Here is a 26836-nt window from a genome sequence, read left to right as displayed (position 1 = left end):
TCTAATGAAAATACAATCTTTTTTTATCCAGTACAAATTCTGTTCTCATGAAGTAGCTTAAAAAAAAAGGACACAAGAATAAGTAAAGACAATTTACAAGTGTCTCTACAACTTATTAAAAAGTAAAATATTATAAGGAATCTATTTTACACTTTCCTCCATCATTTCCAGTAAAGCATCCGTAATTGTTTCCAACGATGACAGTGGCATCCGTTCTTGATCTGTACCAGAGCAAGTGAAAGAATGATCAAAGTGACGATCTCCAAGACGATAAGTTGAGCGGAAAGCTGTCACAGCAGCAGACTTCACCTTACTGATTCCAAATAAAAGATAGAATTTCGGAAGAGAAAACTCATCCAAACTTAACCTGAGAACTCGCTGAGTTTCACCTTTAAAAAACAACAGAAAGTAAGATTGGTTTTAACCAACAGGTGTTATTATTTAATGTTCTTTGCAACAATTTGATTGAGTTAAATACTGTTTCTTATCAACAGGTTGAGCTCAATATTTTTTTTTAACCAGTATGCAGATTTTAACATTATTAACCAGTAGGCTTTCACATTTTTTATTACTGTTGTGTTACCACCAAAAATTCTTGTAAAAATTAGTTGTCTCACCACTGAAAGACGGTTTTGTGCAAGTACAAAGGGAATGAATGATGTTGATAACTAGACCATGAATTGAAGCTCTTAAAGACACAGGGCCAGTGTGGACAATAAGAGTCACTATGTGGAACAGGTATGGGAGGTGACTGGCAACTAGAAAAATTTAAAATTTTAAACAAGTATTAAAACAATAAACTATTCATCAGTAATAAATAACTCATCTTAAAAGTATACAAAAATACATCACACATATTTTTGTCAGTTATTATTAGTCCAAAAATATGATTTTATAAAAACATTTTATGCTTAGAGAAATATTCTATTTGACCAAAGAAACTCAGCTTTAACCACACCAAAATAAGATTTTTATTCTTAGAGCTAATATAACATCTTTCTCATTCAATTATATCTTATCAAACACCAACACCAAGTTGGTGTGGTATTCCATTTAGATTATGACTGAATAAAAGATATGATCACTATGAATCAATACTGATTTGCTTATTTGACTGATCATACCTTTAGGCTACATCAGAAAAGCTTATCAGCAGATTCTAGTTGAATAATAAATAATACATGAAATACAAACAGTACACAACAAATTTTATTGTGGTTGAAAACAAAACTCAAATTAGAGACTTTTTCTCAGCCCTAAGCAAACACATTAACTTCTAACATTTTCATCCATCTTTTTTTTTTTGTTGCTTACCATCTAAGCAGTTATTGAAAGACAACATGAGGAGATAGCGGGCTAAGATGGCGATGTCATCCCACATCAAATGTTGTTCTAGGGTAGGTGTGGGTGAAGTACAGGTTTTCTCAATCACCTGATGAACAAGATCAAAAGACATCACAAAAACTGAACTAAAACCATCATGGCCTAATGAAAATATATATAACATTCTATTATGATTCGGGACTCTGAAGAGAATAACCACTGATCACTAATAATATATTTTTGTTACTAAAAAAAAACAAAAACAATCTTGTGTATCCTTGCTTTCTAAATGAATATGGACTAATTTAAACAGTTTAACGTTTTAGGCTGACATATGATGTTGAGAAATACTGTGGTAATAACATCTGGGTTGATAAAGTTCCTCCCATTACCACTACCTTCTAAATGATCACAACACTTTCAATTTCTATTGTGATAAAACACAATCCCCACACATCAAAGGTAACAAAAGTTAAGTGATGACTTCTAAGATGATTATATATCTAGGTATCGTACAGCCAAGTCAACTGATTGTTAATATCTAATGATGTTTGAAGTTTAATACTGATTACACAGCCTATTTATGCTCCAGTAAAAAGCATAAAGTAAACGACAGGTTTTGAATTTTAACACTGGCTACTCTAAGAACAGCATAAACCTTACCCTGCAAAGTCTGCTGATGACTTTCATAGCCACTAACTGGACATTAGAAGATGCCAAAGCTACAGATGTATCAGCCATAATCTCAGCCTGTGATGAACCCAGGCCACCTGCTACACTTCGCTAGATGAACAGAAACATTAGCTAATAAACAGGTCTTAGTTACACACCGTATAAGTCACCAAGACATTTAATATATGTTATATTAAGTTCCTGGTTTAAAATTAGGAAACAAACGTAACTATAAAAAATAGCAAATTAACAACTAACTTAAAACAAGACACCAATAATCTTGAAAAAACAAGGATATCAACAGCCAAGTATAATATCTTGGATAATATTAATGAAACAACAATATTAACAACAAAATATATTATACTGAATAATACTGACAAAACAATAATATTAACAACCAAATATATTATACTGAATAATACTAACAAAACAATAATATTAACAACCAAATATAATAGTGGATAATACTGACAAAGCAATGAGATTTACAACCAGATATATTATTGTTAAAAGACATTCCACCTGATTACTATCATTGTTTCCTTCAAAGAAGTTGAATTCACTGAATACAACTTGGCCAGCACGTCTGTTTCAAATTTAAATTACATATACATCAATACTATAAAAATTTGAGGCAATCAATTGGCTTTTATTGTCATCATTTCAATATCTTCATTCAAACATGAATAGTATTTAAACCAACAAGTGTTTTGAAATGGAATTAGAAGGAACTGACAAACAACAATTTAAGCATTAATGATTTTTTGTAAAGCTTATTAACCAAAAACTAATAATACAGCTAGAAAACACATTTTTATATATTTTCTACTGCAACAAGTACTTGATTTCAGCAGTAAAATGAAAAGGACACATTCCTATTAGAAACTACAATTTATTCCAGTTTCACACACTAAAATAAACACAATTTAAGAAGTTTATATGCAAAAACGGCTCGTTTGGGTTGAGAAAATATTTTACATAGAAGAGCAAACAACGTTTCGACCTTCTTCGGTCATCGTCATTGAAGAAGGTCAAAACATTGTTCGCTCTTCTATGTAAAATATTTTCTCAACCCAAACGAGCCGTTTTTGCATATAAATTTCTCAACAAGTGGGTTTCTCGACATCACTGATTACAATTTAAGAAGACACTCAGAAAATACATTAATTACCTTGATAAAGCTATCCAGAACCATGTCCAGTAAATCTGACACATGGCCTATGTTTCCCCATATCTTAGCCTGAATGGAAGGGTACATCTGATAGATACAAGGAGTCATTTTTTAATATATGTTGCAAATTAATTAAAACTAATATTCTGTATATCTTTTCTGATCACAAACTAATTTGTAATGGTCCTAATTAGCCAATAAAATTCTTAAGAATCATTTATATTTCAAAAAGGAAAAATTAATATAATGATTTTAAAGTTTTTACATCAATAATTATGTTACTCCTAAACTTACACAGGTCAGCTTCAAAACAACACAATCAAAATGTTTAAATTAACTTCACGAGGTTCTTGCGAGTCTTATTATCTATGGTGAAACTTATCACTTCATCAAAACTCTTAGGTTGATAATCACCAAGATGGATGCAAAATGATGCTTACCTTTTTTACAGCTGCTTTTTCTGTACCATAATTCACTTCGTAACTTTTTAAAGACAATTAGTTTTTATTACTACTTTCATAATTATTAAGACTATTTTGCACTGTTAGCTTAGTACATGCATTTACAACTAATTTAACTCCCTAAGCTCTCCGAAGCTGGCAAGATATTACTGGGATTATAGCCAAAAATATTTTTAACAGCAAGAGTAAATTGCTGATGAAACAGTACATTGTAATCTTTACAAATAAGAATGTAAGAAAACTATATTTAATCAGCTATGCTCATTGCTAGGTTGATTTTTTAGTTGGTTTTTTTACATCAGAATGCAAGTTAATATTAATTAGTTCTTTTACCATCTTTACTAACCTCTGAAGTTGACTACTAGGAATCACCATAATGGCAGAATAGATTAGAACTTACAAGCAAGAATACCTTTGTGGATCTAACTTGCAGGAAGTTTTTAAAAGATGATTTTCCATTTTTGTTTTTTAGTCAACAAGCCATACTTGTGATTATAAGACTGAAAAACTAATTAGTTTTAAGCAGTTTTTACTTATTTCTGAACTAGCTGTCCTTAATTTAGAGTTGAGAATGGAAAAATAGCATCAAGTTAACTGCACACACTTCCAGCTTTTGGGCACAACATTAAATAGCGAGATTTATCAATCAGTGTTATAGTGTATCCGTTGGCCCCAAAGTGCGAGAGATATTTTTGGTAAAAGGATACAAACAATGCACCCACAAATCCACAGTCTGGCATACTAAACACTGAGATATGCTTAACTGAATGTTAAAACAAACCACAGGGTAATTTAAAAGCTAGTTGCTATGGAACAGTACACTAGATCTCTTATACATAGACATAAATTTGACTGCTATTCTTTTAACAGTGTACCTTGTATTACTTCCATCTTTGTATTATTGCATCTTTAATATTAACTCCCAACCCAAGCAAATTACCTATGTAAGTTAGAAGCAAAAGTCAATCCGGTCTTTAATATAGCTAATTAAATATATTCTTCTTACAGTTTCGCTTTCAAAGGTTATAATGTATTGTTTTATCAGTTGAGTATCTCACTGTTAGAAATATGTTAAGCCATTATTCCAACAACATTTCTTAGGGTTTATCCAGCTTAGCAGACTTAGGTTAGTTTTAAATCTATATACCAAGCTAATAATTCAAAATAATCTTTATAATCAAATGCCAGAAAATTGATTATAATAATAAAAAACTGATGTATGAAACATCTTAATCACTACTGTTAATAAAAAGCATCACTAAAAAATACTGTACAATATACTTGGGAAACATTTTAGCTCTTTCTAAGGGCATAGTCAATTGGTCTGAGGTCATGACCCAAATTTCCATACAATAGCTCTTAAAATACTTTCTGTAAAGTGTTTGTTATTGAAAGTTTCTCTATGAATACATGAAATCAAAGTGTTGACTGCATTGAGTGCAGAGATTTTCATGTTATGATTAAAAATCTTTTTCATCATCTGAAAGTTGTCAAATTTTATTTAAAATTTCTAAAACTTCCAAAATAAATCTCAAATGTTACTTTTTGAATAAAAATTTGTATTTTATCTATTATTCTCTCTACTGTAACTCCGTACAAGGTTGGTCAATTTGACTGATCTTGTAGCCCCCACACAAAAATAAAAAATAAATTTAAATTATGATTTTTTTTCTAGAATGACTTCATGTTGTAACAGGATTCTATATATGTTTACCCTAAATAACCTAAGGGTAGTTAACAGTCTACATCTGTTTCTACTCAAATTTTATTGTCCCTTTGAACCCTGTCTAACTAATAATCTCACCACACAAGTTGTAAATCACTCAGCAAAGATAAAGCTCATGTTATTCCATTGAAACACACAACACACAAACTGTTAGAGTTTACCTTGTGAAAACGATTTTTTATTATTATCACTTTTATCTTACCTAATCTAACCTAGTAAGTTTCTAATTTTTTACATTTTACATAAATCAAAAATATGCATGAAAAAACAAGAAATATAGTACTTAGCTGGGTCTTTTATTTTTCCTGGCTATTGTTGATAAGACTTAATCCTTTTTTCATAATAATGGTACTACACTACTTCATAAATAATTTTTATGTTATTAAATTATGCATTTAAGTATATATAATAATATGCAATAAGCAGACAACATCCTATAATTATAATAATTTTTCTCGCATTCTAACTATGTGACAAGAGCTGTTAAAAATTCAGCTCAGTATCTTGATGTGTTTCCAATGGGAATAAAGTTTGAACTGGAAGCAAACTATACAATTCCTTATAAGAAAATGATGCAATACCATATTTAATTTCATAGATTAAAACTTTAGCTTTCTATTGGTTATAAATATTGTAGTACTAAATGTCTGAGAACTACTGGTATTTCATGAAAGAGATGATATGACACGTGGGTATGGCAAGTTGGTCTGATTTTCTAGTTTATGAATCTGTAATCAAATAAAATTGAAGACTACAAAAGTTATGTTGTACCTCAATAAGTTACAATGAGTAATTTATGTTAAATTCCATACTTCTTGGAAGGTTGGTACACAAATTACAGAAAATGAGAAGATTTAGGAGAGAAAATGTTACAATTCTAACACTAGAGGAGACTGGAAATTGTTAAAAATATATTTCCTTATAAATTTAAGAACATTAATATTTAATTGACTAACTACACTTTGATGTCAAGTTTAATTAAATTCTGAATGTAGCTCTTTAAAAATGTCATGATGTGCACTTTGACCTATCCATAGCAAGATTGAAAACACTACCAATTTTTTACTATGAAGGTTTGGCAAAATATCAAAGCAAATTACACACAAATTTAATAGATATATACAAAATACTGTATAAATGTGCCAACTGGGATTATCATCATATGAATCTCAAAGATTACATTGTTTGAGGAGAAACTATACTAAACATTCTACAACTGTTTTATTAACAGTGCCACCTATCACTTTCTTTAAAACTGGTTAAAAATGATGTGATAGATTTGTTTGTTGTTAGGCATAAAGTTTCACAAATGGCTGTCAGATGTACTGATGTGCCATTAGAGGGTATCTCTTATGGAAAATTACCTTAAAAATTCAAGGGAAACTACAATTATGTAACAAGCCTCTTTATTTGAAAATAAATGCAGTTTCACCTATTCAAGACTCATGATTTCATCTATATAAAAGATGAATATATACAATCATTAAACAATCAGCCTACTATATAATATCATATAATGAATTAGTCATAATATTATATAATTATTCACACTCTTAAACTGAGTAAGGTTACTGTATGGTGAATTAAAAAGAACTCACATGCCTCACAAAGTATACCTAACTGTTTCACAAACAAGAGTCATAATCTGTACAAAAAAAGGAATGACTCTTAGAACGTATACAGAGATGCCAACTATTTCAAATGACTGAGCGTAATGATTGTAGACAGAGCCCTTTATCATTTGCAGCTACTAGGCCTGACCAATGTCTCTAAGCTGTTTATTATTATATTATTATTACAACTATTATTATTTATTACTGCTATAGATTGCTCATTTATGACTGTGTTTTGTGTATTCAATAAATAAATTTAAAAAAATTATTTTGAAATTATATCTTCTATTTAGTTCAGAGTAACAAACATACTGGTAAAACAACATTGAACATGCACAAACACTAAGCAGAAAAAGCCTTTGTGTAAGGACTAGTTTATATCATGTTTATGACACTTATTGCAATAGTTTTGCAGCTGTTGCAGCCTTTGCTTTCATGAGAATGTCTCTGAATGGTTGGGAGTTATAACAACATTGTCCATTTGACTGCATACACATCTTGTGTGTTATAATACTGAGGTGCTCAAGTTTGGTCTGAACTTGCTTTTGTTTTTAGTCACTAAACTAAATATCCTTTCACTGCCAGCATTAGAATGGAAGATTGTAAGAATTCCAAGCATAATTCTACACAGAATGTCATATTTCTGGTTGCCATTTCTATCCTTAACTGTAGACAGCTGAACCCAAAACTTGTTAACATTCAACTGAAGGACAGTTTCTGAGAAAGTATCAATTTGATAGTTCAAATATTGCCCTTCCAACTTGTCAATAGTGTCGTGCTCATGTGTATTGACAAGGACAGGATACCTGTCTGTGATGAAGCGTAGAGAAGAGAAATCTTTGCTGACTTTCAGTTTTGGATCAGCAACCTCTGCGTGAATCAGAAGTTCATCATTTAGAGGGAAATGTTTCATCATGTAATTTGTAGCTGCAATATAGTATTTCTTGACACTGGTGTAGAAGCTGATAAGGTCCAGGTCCTTTTCATATTTAACAATGTATTCCTTGGCAGCATTTCCAGTAGAAACTGCCTCATCAGATTTGTGTAAGGATTCATTGTTGTAGTCAAGTTCAGTGATGTTGCCTTCAAAATATTCGGGCTTGATGTATCTGACAAGTATACTTTTAACTTGTGTAATCAGAGTTCTATGCATAATGTGTATGCAAGGTTCTTCTCTTTGCAATATCAAATTGGCTTGCTCAAATAGAGGAATTGCAGACTGAAGAAAAAAACAATACAACAAGTTCATTTTGTTGTCCAAGAAAACTGTTAACTTATCTAACTTGCTCTGCACATAACTTTTCTTTGTTACTTCCTTGCTAGCTTTTGTTTTCTTCTCTTTTTTCATTGATTGTCTCTTCTTTAGTTCAAGGACAGACTGCCTAAACATATATTGAGTTATATCAAATGTTTCTTTGTCTGCTTTTGGAGACTGTTGTCTTGTGTCCCTGTGTGGCTGAGAGGATGTCTTGACTGTGTCCCTGTGTGGCTGAGAGGATATCCTGACTGTTAAAGTCTTGCTGCCTGACTGAGCTGCACATTTAGATCCTTTTGAATCTAGATTTTCCTTTTCACAGTGAAAATACTTCTCCAATGACTTCCACATGTCCAATATTCTGTTGAGGCACACCCCAAATGATAGCCATCTTGTGTTAACAAGTTGTAGAATTTTTCTTGTTTCTTTGTCATACAATCCTTGAAACTGTTTGAAATGTTTTCTGTTACCACTTTTGTCCAGAAAATAGTAGATATCTATCAATATATCAGAAACTAAGCAGGGCAGTTCTCTGGAAGCTTTTTGGGCAGCAATATTCATAAGGTGACAGGCACAGCCCATGAAGTAAACGCTAGGCTGTCGTCTTGAGATGTGTCCCATCACACCTTTACCTATACCACACATAATTGAGGTATTGTCTGAAGAAAAACTAAGACAGGTCTCCCATGGAATTTCCTCTTTGTCAGTTCATGGTCCAAAAGCTTGAAAATATTCTCTCCCGTTGAAGCTTCTTTCCATTCCACCATTGTCAAAAGAGAACAAACATTTTTTTCCAAACAAAGGGTCAAGATATTGTACAACCACTGAATACAGTTTTGAGTCATCCATGTCTGTGGATCCATCTGTGGCTAAACTGTAAACACTATCAGTAAGTATGCTTGAAATCATTTTGTCATCTTCACAACCCAACATTTGTTCAATGGCTGTGGTTTTGGTTCTAGCACAGCCATATATTTTTGCTATATCAGAATCTGGGAACATTTTTCTGAATAGATGTCCTGCATGATTGGCTACAGCTAGGGGTAAATTAGGAGCAATGACGAATTTCGTGAACATCACTTCTGCATTTATGGTTTCATATTCTGAATTCTTACTCATAAACTTCGTTATCTGCATCATTTTCATCTTCACTTCAGCCTTTTACTGGTGAGATGCCAATTTTGTATGTCTGGAACAATTGTTTATCCCGCCATGCGTCACAGAAAAATCAATGTGACAAATTGTCCAAAATGCATGACTGTCACTGACTTTTGATGCAATGACCAGATATTTTGCACTATACTCTTTCCTAAATTTTTGATTCACTGTTTTAGTCCTTTTACATTTGCCAGAAACAAGACAAACTGGTGAACGAGCCCTCTTTTTTTCCATCTTGTGAACGATCGATAGATGAGAAATACCCATCTATGCGAGCACTGATTGATTGACAAGCACTGATGACGTAACTATGGATTCCCCCACATACCCAGTATGGAGAAGCACTGCACTCAAACTATTGGTAGACATCAAAGATACAAATATTTTTCATTATTTCAAGCACAAACATGATTATTGCAAGTTGCCATTTGGACTATGTCTTTTATTTATTATCAAAACTTAATTGTATTTCACTAGAAATTTTTTTTTCACCCCTTTCAAGTCCTGCGGGAACAATTTATCACTTTATTGTATAGGCCTATATAATATATAGTAATTTGGGAGTTGCAAGAAGTTGTAATATTTGACTGTATGAGCGTATAGTTGTAATGTATACAACAAAATCATAATGATTATGCTCAAATCGTAATGGTTGGCATCTCTGTGTATAAGGTGCAGAGTAAACTGGTTCACAAATAACAATTCTAGAACAACATAAATAACCAGTGTGGTTCATATTTTTTACCTCAACTTCCTCAATAGTAAGGATAATCAGCCTGTCTAGAATGATGGCCACCTTTTGCCGTTTACTGTCGTCTGCATGTTTACAAAACCTTAAAAGAAAAAAAAGGATTCTAAACTTTATATACCAAATAGTTATTGATACAATCTAAAATGTAAGAGAATAAAGTGTTTTAAAAATCACAGAAGACAATTCCATCTTACAATTTCAACAGTTTGTAAACCAATTAGACATTAAACTTTTTTTTGGGACTCTATCAACAATTACACCTTATTTTGTTTGTGATAGTTATAGAGTAACTGTTACATCAGATCTGGTAAAACAGTGTTTACATTGACTTGAAACAGATGAAAAACTTATATTTCACCAACAATGAACTTTAATATGTTCTATATAATTAATACTTGAAACCATAGGTACTTGATGAAACTCCATAATTACAGAACAAAGGAAACAAAGATACCTATAAGTCTCATGATGGCAATATGGGTGAAAAAATGGTCACAATATATATTTATGAAACACAATTGTTTTTTCATGCAACTCTTTAAACACATTTCTGTAACACCTCTCAAGAATACAGTTCACCACTGTTAATTATTCTTGACCTGACAAATCACTTTAGAGATCACCCAAGTTTATAATAGAATTTAAAAAAAAGTTTTTTCTCTCTCTGAGAAATGTAAATGTTGAAGAAAAATTTTAGTTTTTATACGGTATATACTTTTAAATGAAGGTTAAAAGTATGAATGGTCGATGTCCCATGTTGTTGAGACAGGTTTAATCTATAAACATAGGATGGAGTCAAGGTATACACACCACGACCTTTTAGAAAGTGTCATTCAATGTCATATCATGTACATAGAGCCAGAAGTATCAGATACTTAATTAATCCTATATTTCTGATATAGAAATAGTTCTTGGTAAAGAAAAGTAATTACAGGAAACAATATACCAGGACACGGAAGAAAAAAAATTAATTAAACACATGAACATTACTTTGTGCAATGACATTATTAATTCACAGATATTTCTTGAGTACAAATATTTTGTAACACCTGTGACATTTTCTGTATAATAGACTCATATTTTACTAACATCTTGCCACATCTCATTTAGACACAAATAACTGATTATAGTCAACATTCCTCTTCCAATAGGAGATCAGTGTAAGTTAACAGCCTGAGGCACATTTAGTTAATGAACAAGGTATCATGTGGTACTCCTGTACATACTATACCATAAATCTGGGGCAGAAAATTGGGGTTATATAACAAGGTTGTTCAGACATTTGGTAATGTAAATTGTCAAAGACAGAAACTGATACAAAGTCAGGTTTGGTAGCCATAAAGTCATCAACTTCAGAAACATTAAATAATAAAGAGCTTTCCTGTTGTTTGTGAAATTTTGTACAAAGCTACAAGGTCTATTGGCACTAGCCATCTATAATTTGGAAGTGACAGACTGAAAAAAAAAAAAAAAAAAGACAGCCAGTCAACATCACCAAACTTGGGCTCCTTTGATTGAATAGTCAGATTTAATTCTCAGCCATACAATGCAACTGTGATGTCAAACTGTTTTTGATGGTAAAAAAAACCCAGACCCACAGTCTGGTATACTGACTAGTCAGGTTTGGTAGCCATAATATTATAAACTCCAGTAATATTACATAACAAAAAAAAAGAAATTAATACCTAGTCAGGTTTGGTAGCCACGGTGTCATATACTCTAAACACAAATGTTTTAATTCAATAGTTGATGCTCTGAATCCTTGAATACATTCTTCTAGAAACTCCAGAGTCAGATGAGATGCATTTACAGCTAACTTCTCACTGATCTGTTTGATAAATATAGTATTGTTGCAAGGAATACAGAGTCCTGAAAAAAAACACACACAAAGATATATTGAAATATAATGCAGATTCCAATACAATACACATTAAAATTCCTCTGCTATTTCAATTTTGACAAAAATTAATTTTTTTCTTTGGAACTTTTTCTCAGTAGCTCTACACAACATTACTTATGAAATTTCCATTAAAAAACTCTTTAATTTTGTTTCATTTTCATTCAAAGCAAAGCAGTTTTTTTTCAACAAACATTTTTTTTCCAGTTAAATTTACATGAGAGTAAAGTTGACCTTAAAAAGACTGTTATTGGTAATATCAAAAATTTTGTTATAAAAACACAAGAAATCTACCCCATGTTTTCAGATCAGTTGCACATCTGTGGATGGTGTAAGTCTTCCATTCACAATTAAAAATAAATAAAAACTCTAGTAATATTCTTGTTACTAGAAAATTTTAATAGGTTTAATACTTAACCCTAAAAGTACAGGTGTGATTAAATTTTTTTAAAGTACAGAGTAGCCTTAAAAATCTGTACTCATGATTGCACCATTACCTATATTCATATTTTTATACCTATTTTTAAGGTAAGTGAAAATATATAAACTGGATAAGCATACAGACGCCACAAGAAAGTGTGAACGATATTTGTATGCAAGTTGATGGCATGGAATTGGAACAATTATTGAAATAAAAGTTACTAGATAATTCTGCTTCTGAGTATAGATGTTTGAGACACCCTGTATTTACGCATTAATCTGCTCAATTAGTCTAGGGTTCCTGAATAGTATATGTGTCATACCCACAATAAGTTTGACCAGAAGTACCACCACTACTGCAATTAATCTCACCAGTCACCTATGGAGGCTCCAAGTTAATTGCATTTTATACAGAAAATTGTTACAGTAGAAGACAGGAATATAACATGACTAAATACCATACAGTAGGTGGACCCAATTCACAAGTTCAGTAATTTTAGTTAATGTCACTTCTAACTCCAGTTGCTGATAACTAAATTTAATTGAGAGCCCTCAGACATACCAGCTGTTTCGAGAAGCTGGCCTTCAATCTTCAAGTCAAAGGTTCCTGTAAGAGCACAAAGAAGGTTGTAGGCGGTAGTTCGCAAGTTAGGATCTGAACTGCCGAGGTTCAGCAGGGCCATGTTCAGCAAAGTTCCAGGAACGTCTTTAGGCCTAATTTTTGTGTGGACAGTCACAGAATCCTGAGTGAAGAAAGAATCTTTTAATAATTCATTTGTCCACAAATTTTTGTAAAGCATTTACTTAGTGTAGTGTTTTACATTTTTACACTGACTTTGTTGTAAATGTGCCTCATAGTGAAACAATTAACAGCTATAAAAACCTGAACACCTACCAGTTAACTAGAATACCACAAAGGTTAACCATGTAAAAATCTACCTGATGGTGAAAAAAAACCCTCTATAAATACACCCTGAAAGGACAGAACAACTTAACAACAGCTAACAAACCTGAAATATGGACCAAATTTTCTTTATATAAACTCCACTTTCTAGTGCTATATTTCTGACTAATAAAAGTGTATATAGATAAATTTTAAAAACTTGCTCTTAAAGTTTCTTGTAAACTTATGCTTAAATCTGAAATACCACTTACAGGTTGAGAGAGTTCCCATCTTGTTCTGATATGTATAATGGCTTGTACAATATTGTCACAGTCAGTGTGAATGAATGACAGTGGACCACTTTCATTGGCTATCATCAAAGTGAACTGATTGTCATCTACCAAACAAACCTAGACAACAACAATTGTTTTATTGACAATAAGTGTTTATTACTTACAAATTAAAATGGTTTGTTTGTTTTCAATTTCACGTAAATCTACATGAGAACTATTTGCACCAGCCGTCCCTAATTTTACAGCGTAAAACTAGAGGGAAGGCAGCTAGTCATCACCACCCACTGCCAACTCTTGGGCTACTCTCTTACCAATGAATAGTGGGATTGACCGTAACTTTATAATGCCCCCATGACTGAGAGGGTGAGCATGTTTAGAGTTATTGGGATTTGAACCCACGACCCTGAAATTACTAGTCAAATGCCTTAACCACCTGGCCATGCTGGGCCAAGATTAAAATGCAGTTTTGAATTAATTATATGTCACATGAAACAGTTAATGAAAAACATGCATGTACTTACATCTACATAATTTTACAACAAATGTCAATATAACCCCAATGCTTGTCTAGCAAGTGTTGAGATCTTTAATTAGAATACTGGCTCAGTTGCTTCATAAATTTTGTAAGCCCATATACTAGAGTTTAAACATCATAGGACATACAACGACTGATAGAAGTTTCCTATTATAAATTTGTGAAGTATTAATCATATCTCAACTTAAATACCTCAAAATATGTATGATGCAACTGAGACAATAAAATAATACCACTTAGGTGTTTCCTAGTGATATCTAGTGAGAAAAAAGTTATCACAAACAGAGATATTTTTCCCAAAGATAGAGAGAAAGAGAAAAATAAAAAAATAAAAAAGTAATTTAAGCAAAACGGTTGTGCAACATATTATAAGCCAGTAAATTACATAATATTCCAAGGTTATTCAATGATATAGCAATACCAGAGTTAGTTTTAATGTTAAAATAATTATTTTCATTAAATAATATTTTTAATAAATCATTTTATTACCATTATATCTTTAAGAAACAAACATGGTTTACTACATTTTATAAATTTCCAATAAATGTTAAATGAGTAGCAATTATTCATTTTGAAAAGTCATCTCAAGAACAATTCATTTCCACTAAACAAAAAACAAACTTACTTCTTCGATCTCTGATGCATAATATACATCATTCAAAAGAACTGAATGGCTCAGTACTTTTGATTTCTCAGCTGAGGTAACCTGAATAGCTGATGGTCCCACCTATTGAGAAATAGAAATCAGCTCTTATAATTTTGTAAAGAGTGGCAACATGTGTTAACTTATTGAAGATAAAACAAATTTCCAACCTAAATGACACCTCATACAACACACAGTCTAAATGACTAAGTCATGAGTCATTTATGTTCAGTCACAGTCATTTATAATTTAGAACTATTGATCAGATGGAGAGCAACTTGTCAGCACCAATTGATGCTTTTCACCAAATGACATGACTGAATGCTACATTTATAACTGAAAACAGTTTGTTTAGTGGCACATCACAGCTTGAACATTAGACCTTCTAATATGCAGTCCAGTATATTAACTCCAAGGCCATGCCTGGGTCAGAAATTACTTGAATCCTAAATTCTGGGATTGGAAAAACTGGTAAGTCTATCCCACTTATTCTTAACTTAAACATTTCTTACAAATCACATCCCAAAACAGAAAATATATTCATTTGTGTTCAGATAATTGTGCAAAGCTACACAAGGCTATGTGCACTAGCCACCTTTAATTGTGAACTGACAGACTAGAAGAAAGGCAGCTAGTAAACACCAACTGGCCACCAATATCTATATTCAAAATATATTGCAATGCTGAGCACATGTTACACTCTTAAGTAAAAGTAATAATTTCCTTTGACATATCATACAATTACCATGTGTCTAAGTAACTAAAGTAATGTGTTTTGTGTCATAGGTGAAATAGCTCCAAATTACACCATCTAATGACTAGTTTAGAATATAGTCAGATATAATCATATAATACTTCTAAACTTTAATGCAGGTGTTCTACATGTAAGTATAATATTCATGTTAAATTGATGTCAAAAGGTAATACAAAATCCTCTTAGGTTGATAAAAGTTCACATCATTTTAACATCGAGTTAAGTGATGACACAGGTGCTTGTACAAATTGGTATGAATTTTCGTTTTTCCCCAACAGTAGATTATGTATGTAGCTAAAAATTATATATGGTGTTTGGAAAGTCACTGTGCAGTTTTGTCTGTTAATAAATATATAAATGCACTGTAATTTTCTGAACACCCTGTAGTACACCTCACGTGGACTTATTTTCTGGTTTGAAGGTACAAAATAACATAACTCCTTCTGTACTTGTCTTGTTGGGATATATGAGTACAGAGTCTTTCCAGCCCTAGCAAACAGTTTAAAGTTCAAAAAATTTAGAAGCTAGCTGTTGAACCACAGAGAAGAAATTTCAGGAAAATGTTTAGAAATTACTGACATTTACAATAAACAAAATGTTCATATAAATATCTTTTAGAGGACACAAGAAAAACCACAATTACAAAAACGTTTAAAGAAACAATACTCTCACAATCAGAAGAATTCATTAGTACCTTAATTGCAACTTTTGTGTCCTTGTGGGAAAGTTTAAGAGCATTATTAAAGACTTTCAAGTCTTCATCTAAGGACAGTGTTGCTCCTGGAAGCCGTTGCTGGTCCGGATCGATGAAGTCACTAAACCTCAGGGGTGTGTCAATGAAGATCAACTTTCTGTTTCCCTACAGTGATAAAGAAATAGTACTCACTTCTGCTATCTAGCCTTTTATTCATACTTTTACCTTCACTGATATTAAATCAAACTACCTATCAATAGTACTCATGCAATAATTCTACAAACAAACAAAAATAAGTTAAACTGCATGTTACAAACAGCAAGATTTTCAAAACATTTATTTCCAAAAACTGTCAGATTAACTTGTTATGATACAATGTTATTTACCGTGATTTTAAAATTCACAATACAGAGAATTCTATACCATCTTTGACTTCAGGTCACATGTTGTCATTAGAAGAGAAATTTGGTCCACCAAAAGTTAAATGAAAGCTCAACTGATACAATAACCTTTTTTTTCTTTCCTTGTTAAATTATTCAATATAATAAAGGTTCACAAAGTTAATTTTTTAGAGAACTTCAAATAAAAAAATAACAATCACCTTCAGAGGTGCCAAAGTCCTTTCATGGTACTTTGTATATTCTCGAACCCAGGAGTTACAGTTATAGATGTATATAGCTTGGATTATTTCAGAAGATATTGGTAACACAGAGAACCACTTTTGAAGAAACTCTGTCTGTAAAGAGATAATTGATACAATGAAACAATACTGCTATAAACTACATAAAAGCCATTATCTACAAATACTATGTACAAATTTTTATTACAACAATAAGCACTTTACACACAGTAATTCACAAATCATTATGGCTTTCTTACCCGAAACCGATTATCAGCACAGGTGTGGGTGAAGTCTATCACTATCTCGAAAGGCTTGTGACAAAACGGTTTCAGCGTCAGAATCACATGGTACATAAGTAGATCTCGATTAGTTTCTCCAATTCTAGATATAAAACATGCTTCAAATTATGGTCAGTGAAAACCTAATGAATTAATTTAACAATTTCCTGACTGACTGGGGGTGTCAACAATCCTCTGATTTTCTTCCCCTTCTCTCAATAGAAATAATTTCTCTGATTTTCCCCCCTTATCACAGTAGAAATAATTACCATGATTTTTTTTCTCCCTTTACACAACAGAAATAATCAAATTCCATGAAACTTAGTTCAATTGTAACTAGTCAAATTAAAAATTGTACAGGGGTTTCACAAGAAATCTGAAAAACATGAGGGGAAAGGCTTAATTACATGTAATTTTAAATTTGTCTGTTAGATTTTAGTAACTGGATGTTACTAAACAGTTTGCTGAGGAATACAGTTTCATTTCTCGAAGACACAATTTGACATAGAACACAGCAATCGTGATGATCATCCAGCTACTGTTAAGTTTATCCCATTAAACTTGTGGAATAATTAGAATATTGTAATAACCTTTGATGTTGTTTCCCTTACAAAGCCAAAACTTTGTGCAGGTTGGGTCACTATAAGATATACTAATTGGTTTCGTACAGTCCGTGTTCCTTGAAAACCAATTAAGTCGTACATCTTTTCTAAATTATTTAACAAATAATGGCAGGATAGAACTTAAACATGTAAATAACAGATTATCTTGGAGATAGTTGGAATAAAAGAAAATAAACTGGACGGTTTAAACGTCTAAAAAAAAAGAGGGAGATGTTTAATCCGACTTATGTCATAAAACTCCTGTATACAACTTTCTCAGCATTACTGTGTAATCATGAGTATCACAGCACTCAAGGAAATGTTTACTTTTAATAGTGATAATCAAGCAATTATTGTTACTTTGTAACACAAAACACAACTGATATACATTGAAGTTTTTACACAATCAAAAGTCACATAAGAAAGACGTGAGAAATCATTTACTCACTTGTATCTCCTAGCTATGTAGTAGAAAACAGGGTTTCCAGCTTTGGACGTTCCAGCTTGGTAAAATATATTTAGGCTTTTAAGGGACTTAAACTCATCCTTTTCGTGTACATTTTGTTTGGACATGTGTTCCTCAAACTGTGTGCCTGTCATGTCCATACTGCTCCACCTTACAAAATACACAAATCAGCGTGAAGGGTTTATTGTAGAGATTTCTTGGTATATCTAATTCAAGACACAAGATGCTGAATTTTACAAAATGCTGAAATATCCTACCAGAACCAATATCTGTCTATAAAACAACAAACACATTAGAACTAAATACAACCAGCATCTGCCTATAAAACAACAAGCATATCAGAATTAAATACAACCATCATCGGCCAATAAAACCACAAACATATTAGAACTAACTACAACAAATATCTGCATATAAAACAACAAACATATTAGAACTAAATACAGCCAATATCTGGCTATAAAAAAAAACATATTAGAACTAAATACAACCAGCATTGGCCTATAAAACAACAAACATATTATAACTCAAAACAACCATTATCAGCCTATAAAATGAAAAATAAACCAACATCTGCTGATAAAATAACAAGCATATCAGAACTAAATACAACCAGCATCAGCCTAGAAAACAACAAGCATATTAGAAATAAATACAACCAATATCTGCTTATAAAACAAAAAATATCAGAACTAAATACAACCAATATCTGTTTATAAAACAAGAATATTAGAACTAAATACAGCCGGTATCTGCCTATAAAACAACAAACATATTAGAACTAAATACAGCCAGCATCTGCCTATAAAACAACAAACATATCAGAACTAAATACAGCCAGCATCTGCCTATAGAACAACAAACATTTTAGAACTAAATACAACCAATATCTGTCTATAAAACAAACATATCAGAACTCAAAACAACCATTATCAGCCTATAAAATGAAAAATAAACCAACATCTGCTGATAAAATAACAAGCATATCAGAACTAAATACAACCTATAGCTGCCATAAAAACAACAAGCATATCAGAGCTAAATATAACCATTTGCTGCCTCTAAAACAAGTACATTAGAATTAAATACAATCAGTATCTGCCTATAAAACAAGCATATTATAACTAAATACAACCAATTTCTGCTGATAAAAAAGGATATTAGAGCTTAATACGACCAGTATTTGCAAATAAAACAAGCATATTAGAACTATCTACAGTGGTTCAAATAGCTGTGAATACAAACAACACAATTATACAACCTTATTATTTTGTGATTTAAAATGTTTGAGCATGTATAAGAAACTAAAAGTTATGATTACTTGTTAAATTTTTTGTTTCAGGTTAGATACTAATATTATGTGCTTTAAATATGGCTTTTAATAATGGATCCATGAAACTAATATCTATTTTATTATAAATTAATGTCTGTTCTCACTGAGAATCTACTGGTTTGTGCTCAGGAGGTCCCAAGTACGCCAGCAAGGTTACCATCTTGTCAAACGGTCTCCGTCCAACAGCCTTGTGGTCTCTAGAGCTCGACAAGTAATCTCCTATCTTCTCTTGGTGGTTCCACAAAAGACGGTGAAGAGCATGAACGTTGGCATCACTGATGAAGGACATGCTGTGGCTAGTTTGGTCCAAGGACTCACAGTCCGAAGTGATGTCCATCACCCACCTACCAAAACAGTATGAATTTAATATTCAAAAACTACTAAAATGGAATAGAAAATATACATCATTTAAAAATAACATTTCATTCTTGTTAGCACAACATCCTCGTTTATATTAGTTACTTATAAAAGTGTTATGTTCACCACCAACTGAAAAGTTGAGTTTGTTACATAAGAACTTTATGTAACTTATTTAACTATATATGAAAGACAAATTATTGCTTAATACTGATATTAATTTAGAATGTCAAATAAAATATTTATAAAATACATAAATATGAAATCCAACATAATTTGTTGGAAACCTGGAACTTTCAAGGACTCATTACATGCACAGAAAACCACAAACAGATATAAAATTATTCAAATGTTTCTTAGAATAATAAAAATGGTTCAATTTTACATCAACTTCTCTTTTAACAAATGTGTAAAATATACAGTGGTACCTCGGTTCTCGAACGACTCCCTTCTCGAACAATTCGGTTTTCAAACATATTGTTTGACGAAAAAAGTCTCGGTTGTCGAATATAAACTCGGTTCCTGAACCAAGCTGTCATGGTCCAAACCCCTGAAAATAACCCCACTGATGACCCAAACGACCCTTTGACCATTTTCTGCCCACGCCAAGCTTGCTCAAGACATTTTACCCGCACCTGTCGCTCAGTCCGCACCCCCGCTAAAATCTGCTGTGAACGTTCATTTTTTTTTGTTGTTGTTGTTTTTCTAAATATTCTGATTAAATAAGCCACCATGGGGTCAAAGAAGGATAATAAAAGCAGCAACCCAACAAGAAAAGTTGTTAGAGCCACAATAGAGGTGAAAAACGATCTCATAGCAAACTATGAGAGTGGTGTTTGCATGTCTGACCTTGCTACACAGTTTGGTATGGTGAAGCCTACACTCTGCACAATACTGAAAAATAAAGAGGTCATCAGGGAATGATGTTGCAAAAGGAGTGACAGTGCTTACAAAACAAAGATCACAAACAATGGAAGAGGTAGAAAATCTGTTGTTGATTTGGATAAACGAAAAACAGTTAGCTGGTGATAGCATTTTTGAGACCATCATTTGCGAGAAAGCAAAGCAGTTGCATGCTGACCTCCTGAAAAACACCCCTGGAATGAGTGCTGATACAAGTGATGCCTTTAAGGCTAGTGGGGGTGGTTTGAAAAATTTAGGAAGAGAAGTGGCATACATAGAAGTCTACAGTCTGCACCATACTGAAAAATAAACAAGTCATCCAAGGAGCTGATGTTGCAAAAAGAGTGACAGTGCTTACAAAACAAAGATCACAAACAATGGAAAAGGTAGGAAAACTGTTGTTAATTTGGGTAAACGAAAAACAGTTAGCTGGTGATAGCATTTCTGAGACTATCATTTGTGAGAAAGCAAAGCAGTTGCATGCTCACCTCCTGAAATACACCTCTGGAACAAGTGCTGATACAAGTGATGCCTTTAAGGCTAGTAGTGGTGGTTTGAAAAATGTAGGAAGAGAAAAGGCATACATAGTGTGGTGGGACATGGGGAGGGTGCCAGGTGGAAACCTCATTAGACAAGTTTTTAGTAAGAAATAGGTACAGTGAGTCTCAAGAAGGTTGTAGTGGTGCAAAGAGACAGAAAAGAGAAAGAACCCCAGAAGAAGAGTTACCTGACGTTTTTATGGAAGGTGACTCCCCTTCTAGACAGTAATAACACTCCTACTCTCCACCTTCCTCACCACCTTTCACTTACACCATCAGCTCTCCTCAGCACAGGTAAAGTGCAGTTAAATTTTCATTTATTGTGTTTATAATTTTTGTGGTTGACTTTATGCATGTAAGTATTATTATACAGGTATAAATAAGCAATATTTTCACTTAAAATGCTTCATAATGTATAATTTTTGGAGGTCTGTAACGGATTAATTTAATTTACAGTATTTCTTATGGGAAAAATTGATTCGGTTTTCGAACAGCCTTCTGGAACGGATTAAGTTCGAGAACCAAGGTATCACTTTATTTCACATTCATACACAGTTATCAAATAAAATAATTCACGGTTTCAGTTTTAGTAAAAAAAGTGCAATATACAGATAGTTCTTAACATTTTGTATTACAAGTACATACTTTGTGAAATAACAATGAAATATAAATGTTACGGATTTCATTCTATACTGTTCACTTTTTCATTCAGCAACAAAATATAATGCAAACAAACATAACAGGTTTAAACCAAACAATAAATCAGAGTGACAGTCAAAGAAAAAAAATCAGTGATTGGCCTAATTATAAAACCAGTGAAAACTTACAAAATTCTAATATCAAACCATGAATAAAGGAAGGACATAAGACAAATCGAAACCTTAAATTGTTTAGGTTCACATTTCTCACACTATAAATGAAATACACTATACATATTTTATGGATTAAACACAAAAATACGAGAATATAACCCATTAGATACTACTAGTCGACCAGCTTACCTTCGGCCAGCATCAAAATTAGCTCGAAGAAAGTCATTGAAAGGAAGCATGTGTTGTTCCTTACTAAACTCTATATTATTTGCTATGTTCTGTAGAATTTTGGACATGAGCATTAACCCTCGTTTTGTTTTCTGTGATGGCTGTTTTTCGACAATCCCCATTTCGTATGGAGAAACTAAATGAAAGAAATACTACGTCGCTGAATACAAATCTTGTAACAAGTCACTCGTAAAAGAATGTATCCAAATTTCTGTACAAAAAATTAAAAACCAATATTTTTAAGTTCATGTTTTGGTTTAGTTTGTTTTGAATTTCATGCAAAGCTACACGAGGGCTATCTGCACTAGCCGTTCCTAATTTATCAGTGTAAGAGTAAGTTATAACTAGAGGGAAGGCAGCTAGTCATCACTACCCACTGCCAACTCTTGGGTTAATCTTTTACCAATGAATAGTGGGATTGACCCCTGGCTGAAAGAGTGCAAATGTTTGATGTGATGGGGATTCAAACCCGCAATCCTCAGATTACGAGTGGAATGCCTTAACCACCCAGGTATATCAGCAAAAACACCATATGAGTACTGTTTCAGTCAATGGTAGAATACTACCAAAATTCCTGGTATGTAGTTCAAGTGACTGGCAGGGTGGTTGTTTGTTCATTGCTAAGTGCAAAATGACACAACAGCATATCTGTGTTCCACCCACTGCATGTACCAAAATCCAGGTCCAGGTTTAGATTTTATAAATCCTCAAACTTAGTTCTGGGTCACCAGGGAGGTTTGGCCTTTCAGAGTGAATTAATATTACAAAGTACAGAAATAGAGATGTGGTTTATCTGAATACAATTTGCTAAAAATTTCCATTTTTGTAGTCAGAAACATATATATATATATGTTTGATATAATGATCTAGCCACAATTTAAACCAATTATTTTTTTTAAGTAAATTCAAAAATCTAAATACAAGTATATTACAGTGCAAATCAGTTAAAAATCAAAAACACTGCCATATTATTAAAATATCTTGAATTCACCATATTCTTTACAAACCCTCCTTTTTTTTCTTAATTAGTTCTAACTTCATTAACTATTTGGACAAAACACTTTTAGTTAGTTTTTTTCAGCATTTTCTAAACATGCATAAATTCATATACTTAAATTAAATAAAAAAAATTTGGAAATAAGGTTCACTCGCACCTATAGCTGGATTGATAAACCGAAGAAATATGACAGTTCCAACAGCTATAATGTTGGGAGGAACATTGAAGAACCTTTTGTTCAAAACCTGATACAGGCAGTGACACATGCTTCTCAGCTGAGGAGGAAAACTAGAGGAAAACAAAACCATGTCTTAAAAAACTACTATAATGACGAGAAAAATGATTAAGAATGGTGATCTTTTAACCATTAATTTGTAAATTATAGATCAAGGTTTTTTTTTATATGCAAACTGGAGTGCTTGACTGAAATTGAAAAGAAAAAAAATCTATATCTTCAGATAAAAATCTTTATTTTTATTCATGTCCCTAACACTATCTTTCCTCAAAATACAAATTCAGAATTGAGGATACAAATTTGTGGTTTGTATTCTGAAAACGGCTGGTATTAGCACTTAATTAAAATAAAGTACAAAACAATGGATATCTGCAAAGCTGGATTAAAGGTTTTTGTTGGCCCTAGGCTTTCCAACTTATAGAGGCCACATTAAGACAAAACCTGTATGTGCAATACATTTATGGTCATAGCTTGAGGCCCCCTAATTAATGTGAGTACTGGGGCTTAAGCCCATGCTTTAATCTTGGGTTGGATATCTGCACTAGCCATACCCAATTTTGAAGGGATAGACTAGAGGGAAGGCAACCAGACAATACCACCTACTACAAACTCTTGAGGTACTAACTTTGCAATGAATAATGGGATTAACCATTACATAACAATATCCATGGCTGAAGTGATAAGCATGCTCAACACCACAATTTGAACCCATGTCCCACAGACAGAGAATGTCAAGTGCCCTAACCACCAGGCAAGGGCAATGTGAGTATGTGTTAAAACAGAAAACAAAGAACACTGGTGTTTTTCTGTGTCAAGGTAAATAATAAAGTACACTATTCTGTGGCTTGGGAAGACCAGTTTTGGTGGTATAATAAACAGCTCATTTATTTGTTTCAGAGCAAGGCCATACATGTGGGGTATCTGCTCTGCCCACTGCATAAAAGCAAAATTGGATTTTAGTGTTGTACACCTATAAACTTACTGCTGTCCCACTATGAGACAGTTTTTTACCTCTATAGAAATGATATTATTTTTAAACCCCATTGACCCTATCATGATGGATCACAGGTCAAAGACTATGTCAAGTTTGTTGACTCGTATCCAAAATTTATTCAACTACTATTTTATGAATTTATATCATTAAGTTTGGTATAGAACTGTAGATTATAATTCAAGTTTTAGTATTATACATTATTTAATTTCTTAATTTAAATGTAAATATTAAAAAACACACCTAAACATTACGTTTTGGGCACCACGTCATATGTTTGATGCAACACTGGTTCAAATTGGATATTTGTGATGTCAAAATACAAAGTCTACAATTTTGTACAAATGAGGAACTCAAATTACTGATATATAAAAGTTAGAATATTAAATAAAAACATCCTATCTTTCTTAATATGATGAGATACTGCTAATGCACTAAATTAAACACATTGGCCCTGCTTACCTCCTTCAATTTTTGGAATGGTCCCTTATATGTATATATATATATATACACTTACATTTATATATGACATGTCAATAACCAATTGAAAGATCAGAATGTCACACAAGAGATTTTCTTGAACCTTTTTAAATATAATGACAATGTCTCTTTCTTTTGAAACAAATCTCCATGCTGTTTAAGTCAAGTCATTAGCCTGTTCGAGATTTCATATTTTTTTAGACCTAAATAAAGCTAAGTTACTACACTAGATAAATTATAATGGATTTGTATGGTATTGATATAATAATTTATTACTTTTTGGTTATATGACTGCATATATAAAACCTCAAAAAAAAATTTTGTTTCATATCCTCCAGCAAAATTTCTTAATGCTTAACAACCTTTGAAAAATGGCAACAGAATACAAAGGTCATAAATAGAATATGTAATTGTTTTATTTATTTAATGTTCTATATTTTGAGAAAAATATGCTTAAAAACTTATTTGTAAATAGTAATAATGTATTATAAATGAAATATGACTGTGTTTTACAAAACACTGGTCCACTAAAACACAGAAAATAAATATGTATGAATCTGTAATGTTATGATATTTAAGCTATATAGATTAAGCATTTGTGTTTTTGAATTATAATTTGTAATCATTCTAAAAAAAAAATACATAGTTTATATTTATTTTCCAATTTGTTAAGGTGGTTACAAGACTTGTCAAATCTACTAGCCACATACAATAATTCCGATTTGATAGTGAAAATAACAGATGAATTTTTTTTTTCTTCTTGAAACACATTTGATGACTATCTGGAGGTTATAAAGATTATCACGGGTAAAATTTAAAATTTTTATCACAGACAGAAGTATTTTTAATCTTAAAATTACTGTGGATGTTGGATAGTCAACATTCTGAAAGAAAAAATATTACACGAAAATTTATTTCAATTAAAAATCTTAATACTTAATTCAAGCCTGGTATATTGCATAAGAAAACCTTGTAATGTTTACCATTAACCTGCAAAGTTTTGTAAATATATATGTAAATTATCAAATATCACAGTATAATTACTCTAATGGATATTTTTGTGTTTACAAGCTGGGTAGATCCACCCAATCTGTAATGAAAGGGTTAATCCCCTTCTGTGCATGTTACTGAGTTACATACAATATTTAATTAAACCAGTTTACTATAAATATACTTTAATAAAATTAACATTATAATGTTATGTTATAATTTGAATTTTTATGTTATCTTAGTTTCAATTACTTTGTTTTTTAAAGGAAACTTTTCAAAAACTATTTAATTAAACTGCAGTTTCTCTATCACATGATCCATGTACTACAAAAAATTTCAAATTTAGCAGCTTTGAACGTTCAAGTCCTAGCCACATATGCTGGCAATGTATACGAGTATGTAAATGTTAGTTATGTATGTGGTTGCCCTATATGACACATAACCAAAATCCTACAAGGCACAAATGTCCATCAAAAACATCAACTTACAGCCTAAATAATTACAGAAAAAGTTACAGATAAAAACATAATTTCTTCTATCTATCATACTGTGATAGATATTCACACATTCAGTAATGGTATATAACTGAACACAGAAAAGATACAGAGAAACACTTCCTTACCTGCTACCAGAGGAGATGATAGCATTAAACACCATCTGCGTGAGAGAGATCAAATTTCTCTGGTTTTCTTCCACATTCTCACCTTCTTCCAGCCTTATACATCAAAATACAGAAGAATACAGCACAAAA

The 26836-nt window shown here is 32.0% G+C and overlaps 1 protein-coding gene across 1 annotated transcript in view; it reads right to left on the bottom strand.

The window, feature by feature from the left end:
• Positions 1 to 26836, bottom strand: part of LOC143253902 (neurofibromin-like) — a 90800-nt gene that overhangs the window by 22603 nt on the left and 41361 nt on the right. The window contains 18 exon segments of the mRNA XM_076508457.1: positions 151 to 389; positions 618 to 758; positions 1315 to 1432; positions 1987 to 2106; positions 3170 to 3256; positions 10128 to 10215; positions 11819 to 12002; positions 13013 to 13193; positions 13606 to 13743; positions 14787 to 14888; positions 16253 to 16417; positions 16854 to 16988; positions 17132 to 17255; positions 18203 to 18370; positions 19658 to 19897; positions 22354 to 22528; positions 23547 to 23677; positions 26708 to 26800. Coding sequence (XP_076364572.1) covers positions 151 to 389; positions 618 to 758; positions 1315 to 1432; positions 1987 to 2106; positions 3170 to 3256; positions 10128 to 10215; positions 11819 to 12002; positions 13013 to 13193; positions 13606 to 13743; positions 14787 to 14888; positions 16253 to 16417; positions 16854 to 16988; positions 17132 to 17255; positions 18203 to 18370; positions 19658 to 19897; positions 22354 to 22528; positions 23547 to 23677; positions 26708 to 26800 — 2629 coding nt within the window.

The sequence above is a fragment of the Tachypleus tridentatus genome, chromosome 6 (genome assembly GCF_004210375.1).
Source record: "Tachypleus tridentatus isolate NWPU-2018 chromosome 6, ASM421037v1, whole genome shotgun sequence".
In the NCBI taxonomy this organism is placed as follows: Eukaryota; Metazoa; Arthropoda; class Merostomata; order Xiphosura; family Limulidae; genus Tachypleus; species Tachypleus tridentatus.
The sequence above is the reverse complement of the archived record's forward strand: the minus strand, read 5'-3'. Positions and strand labels throughout refer to the sequence as shown.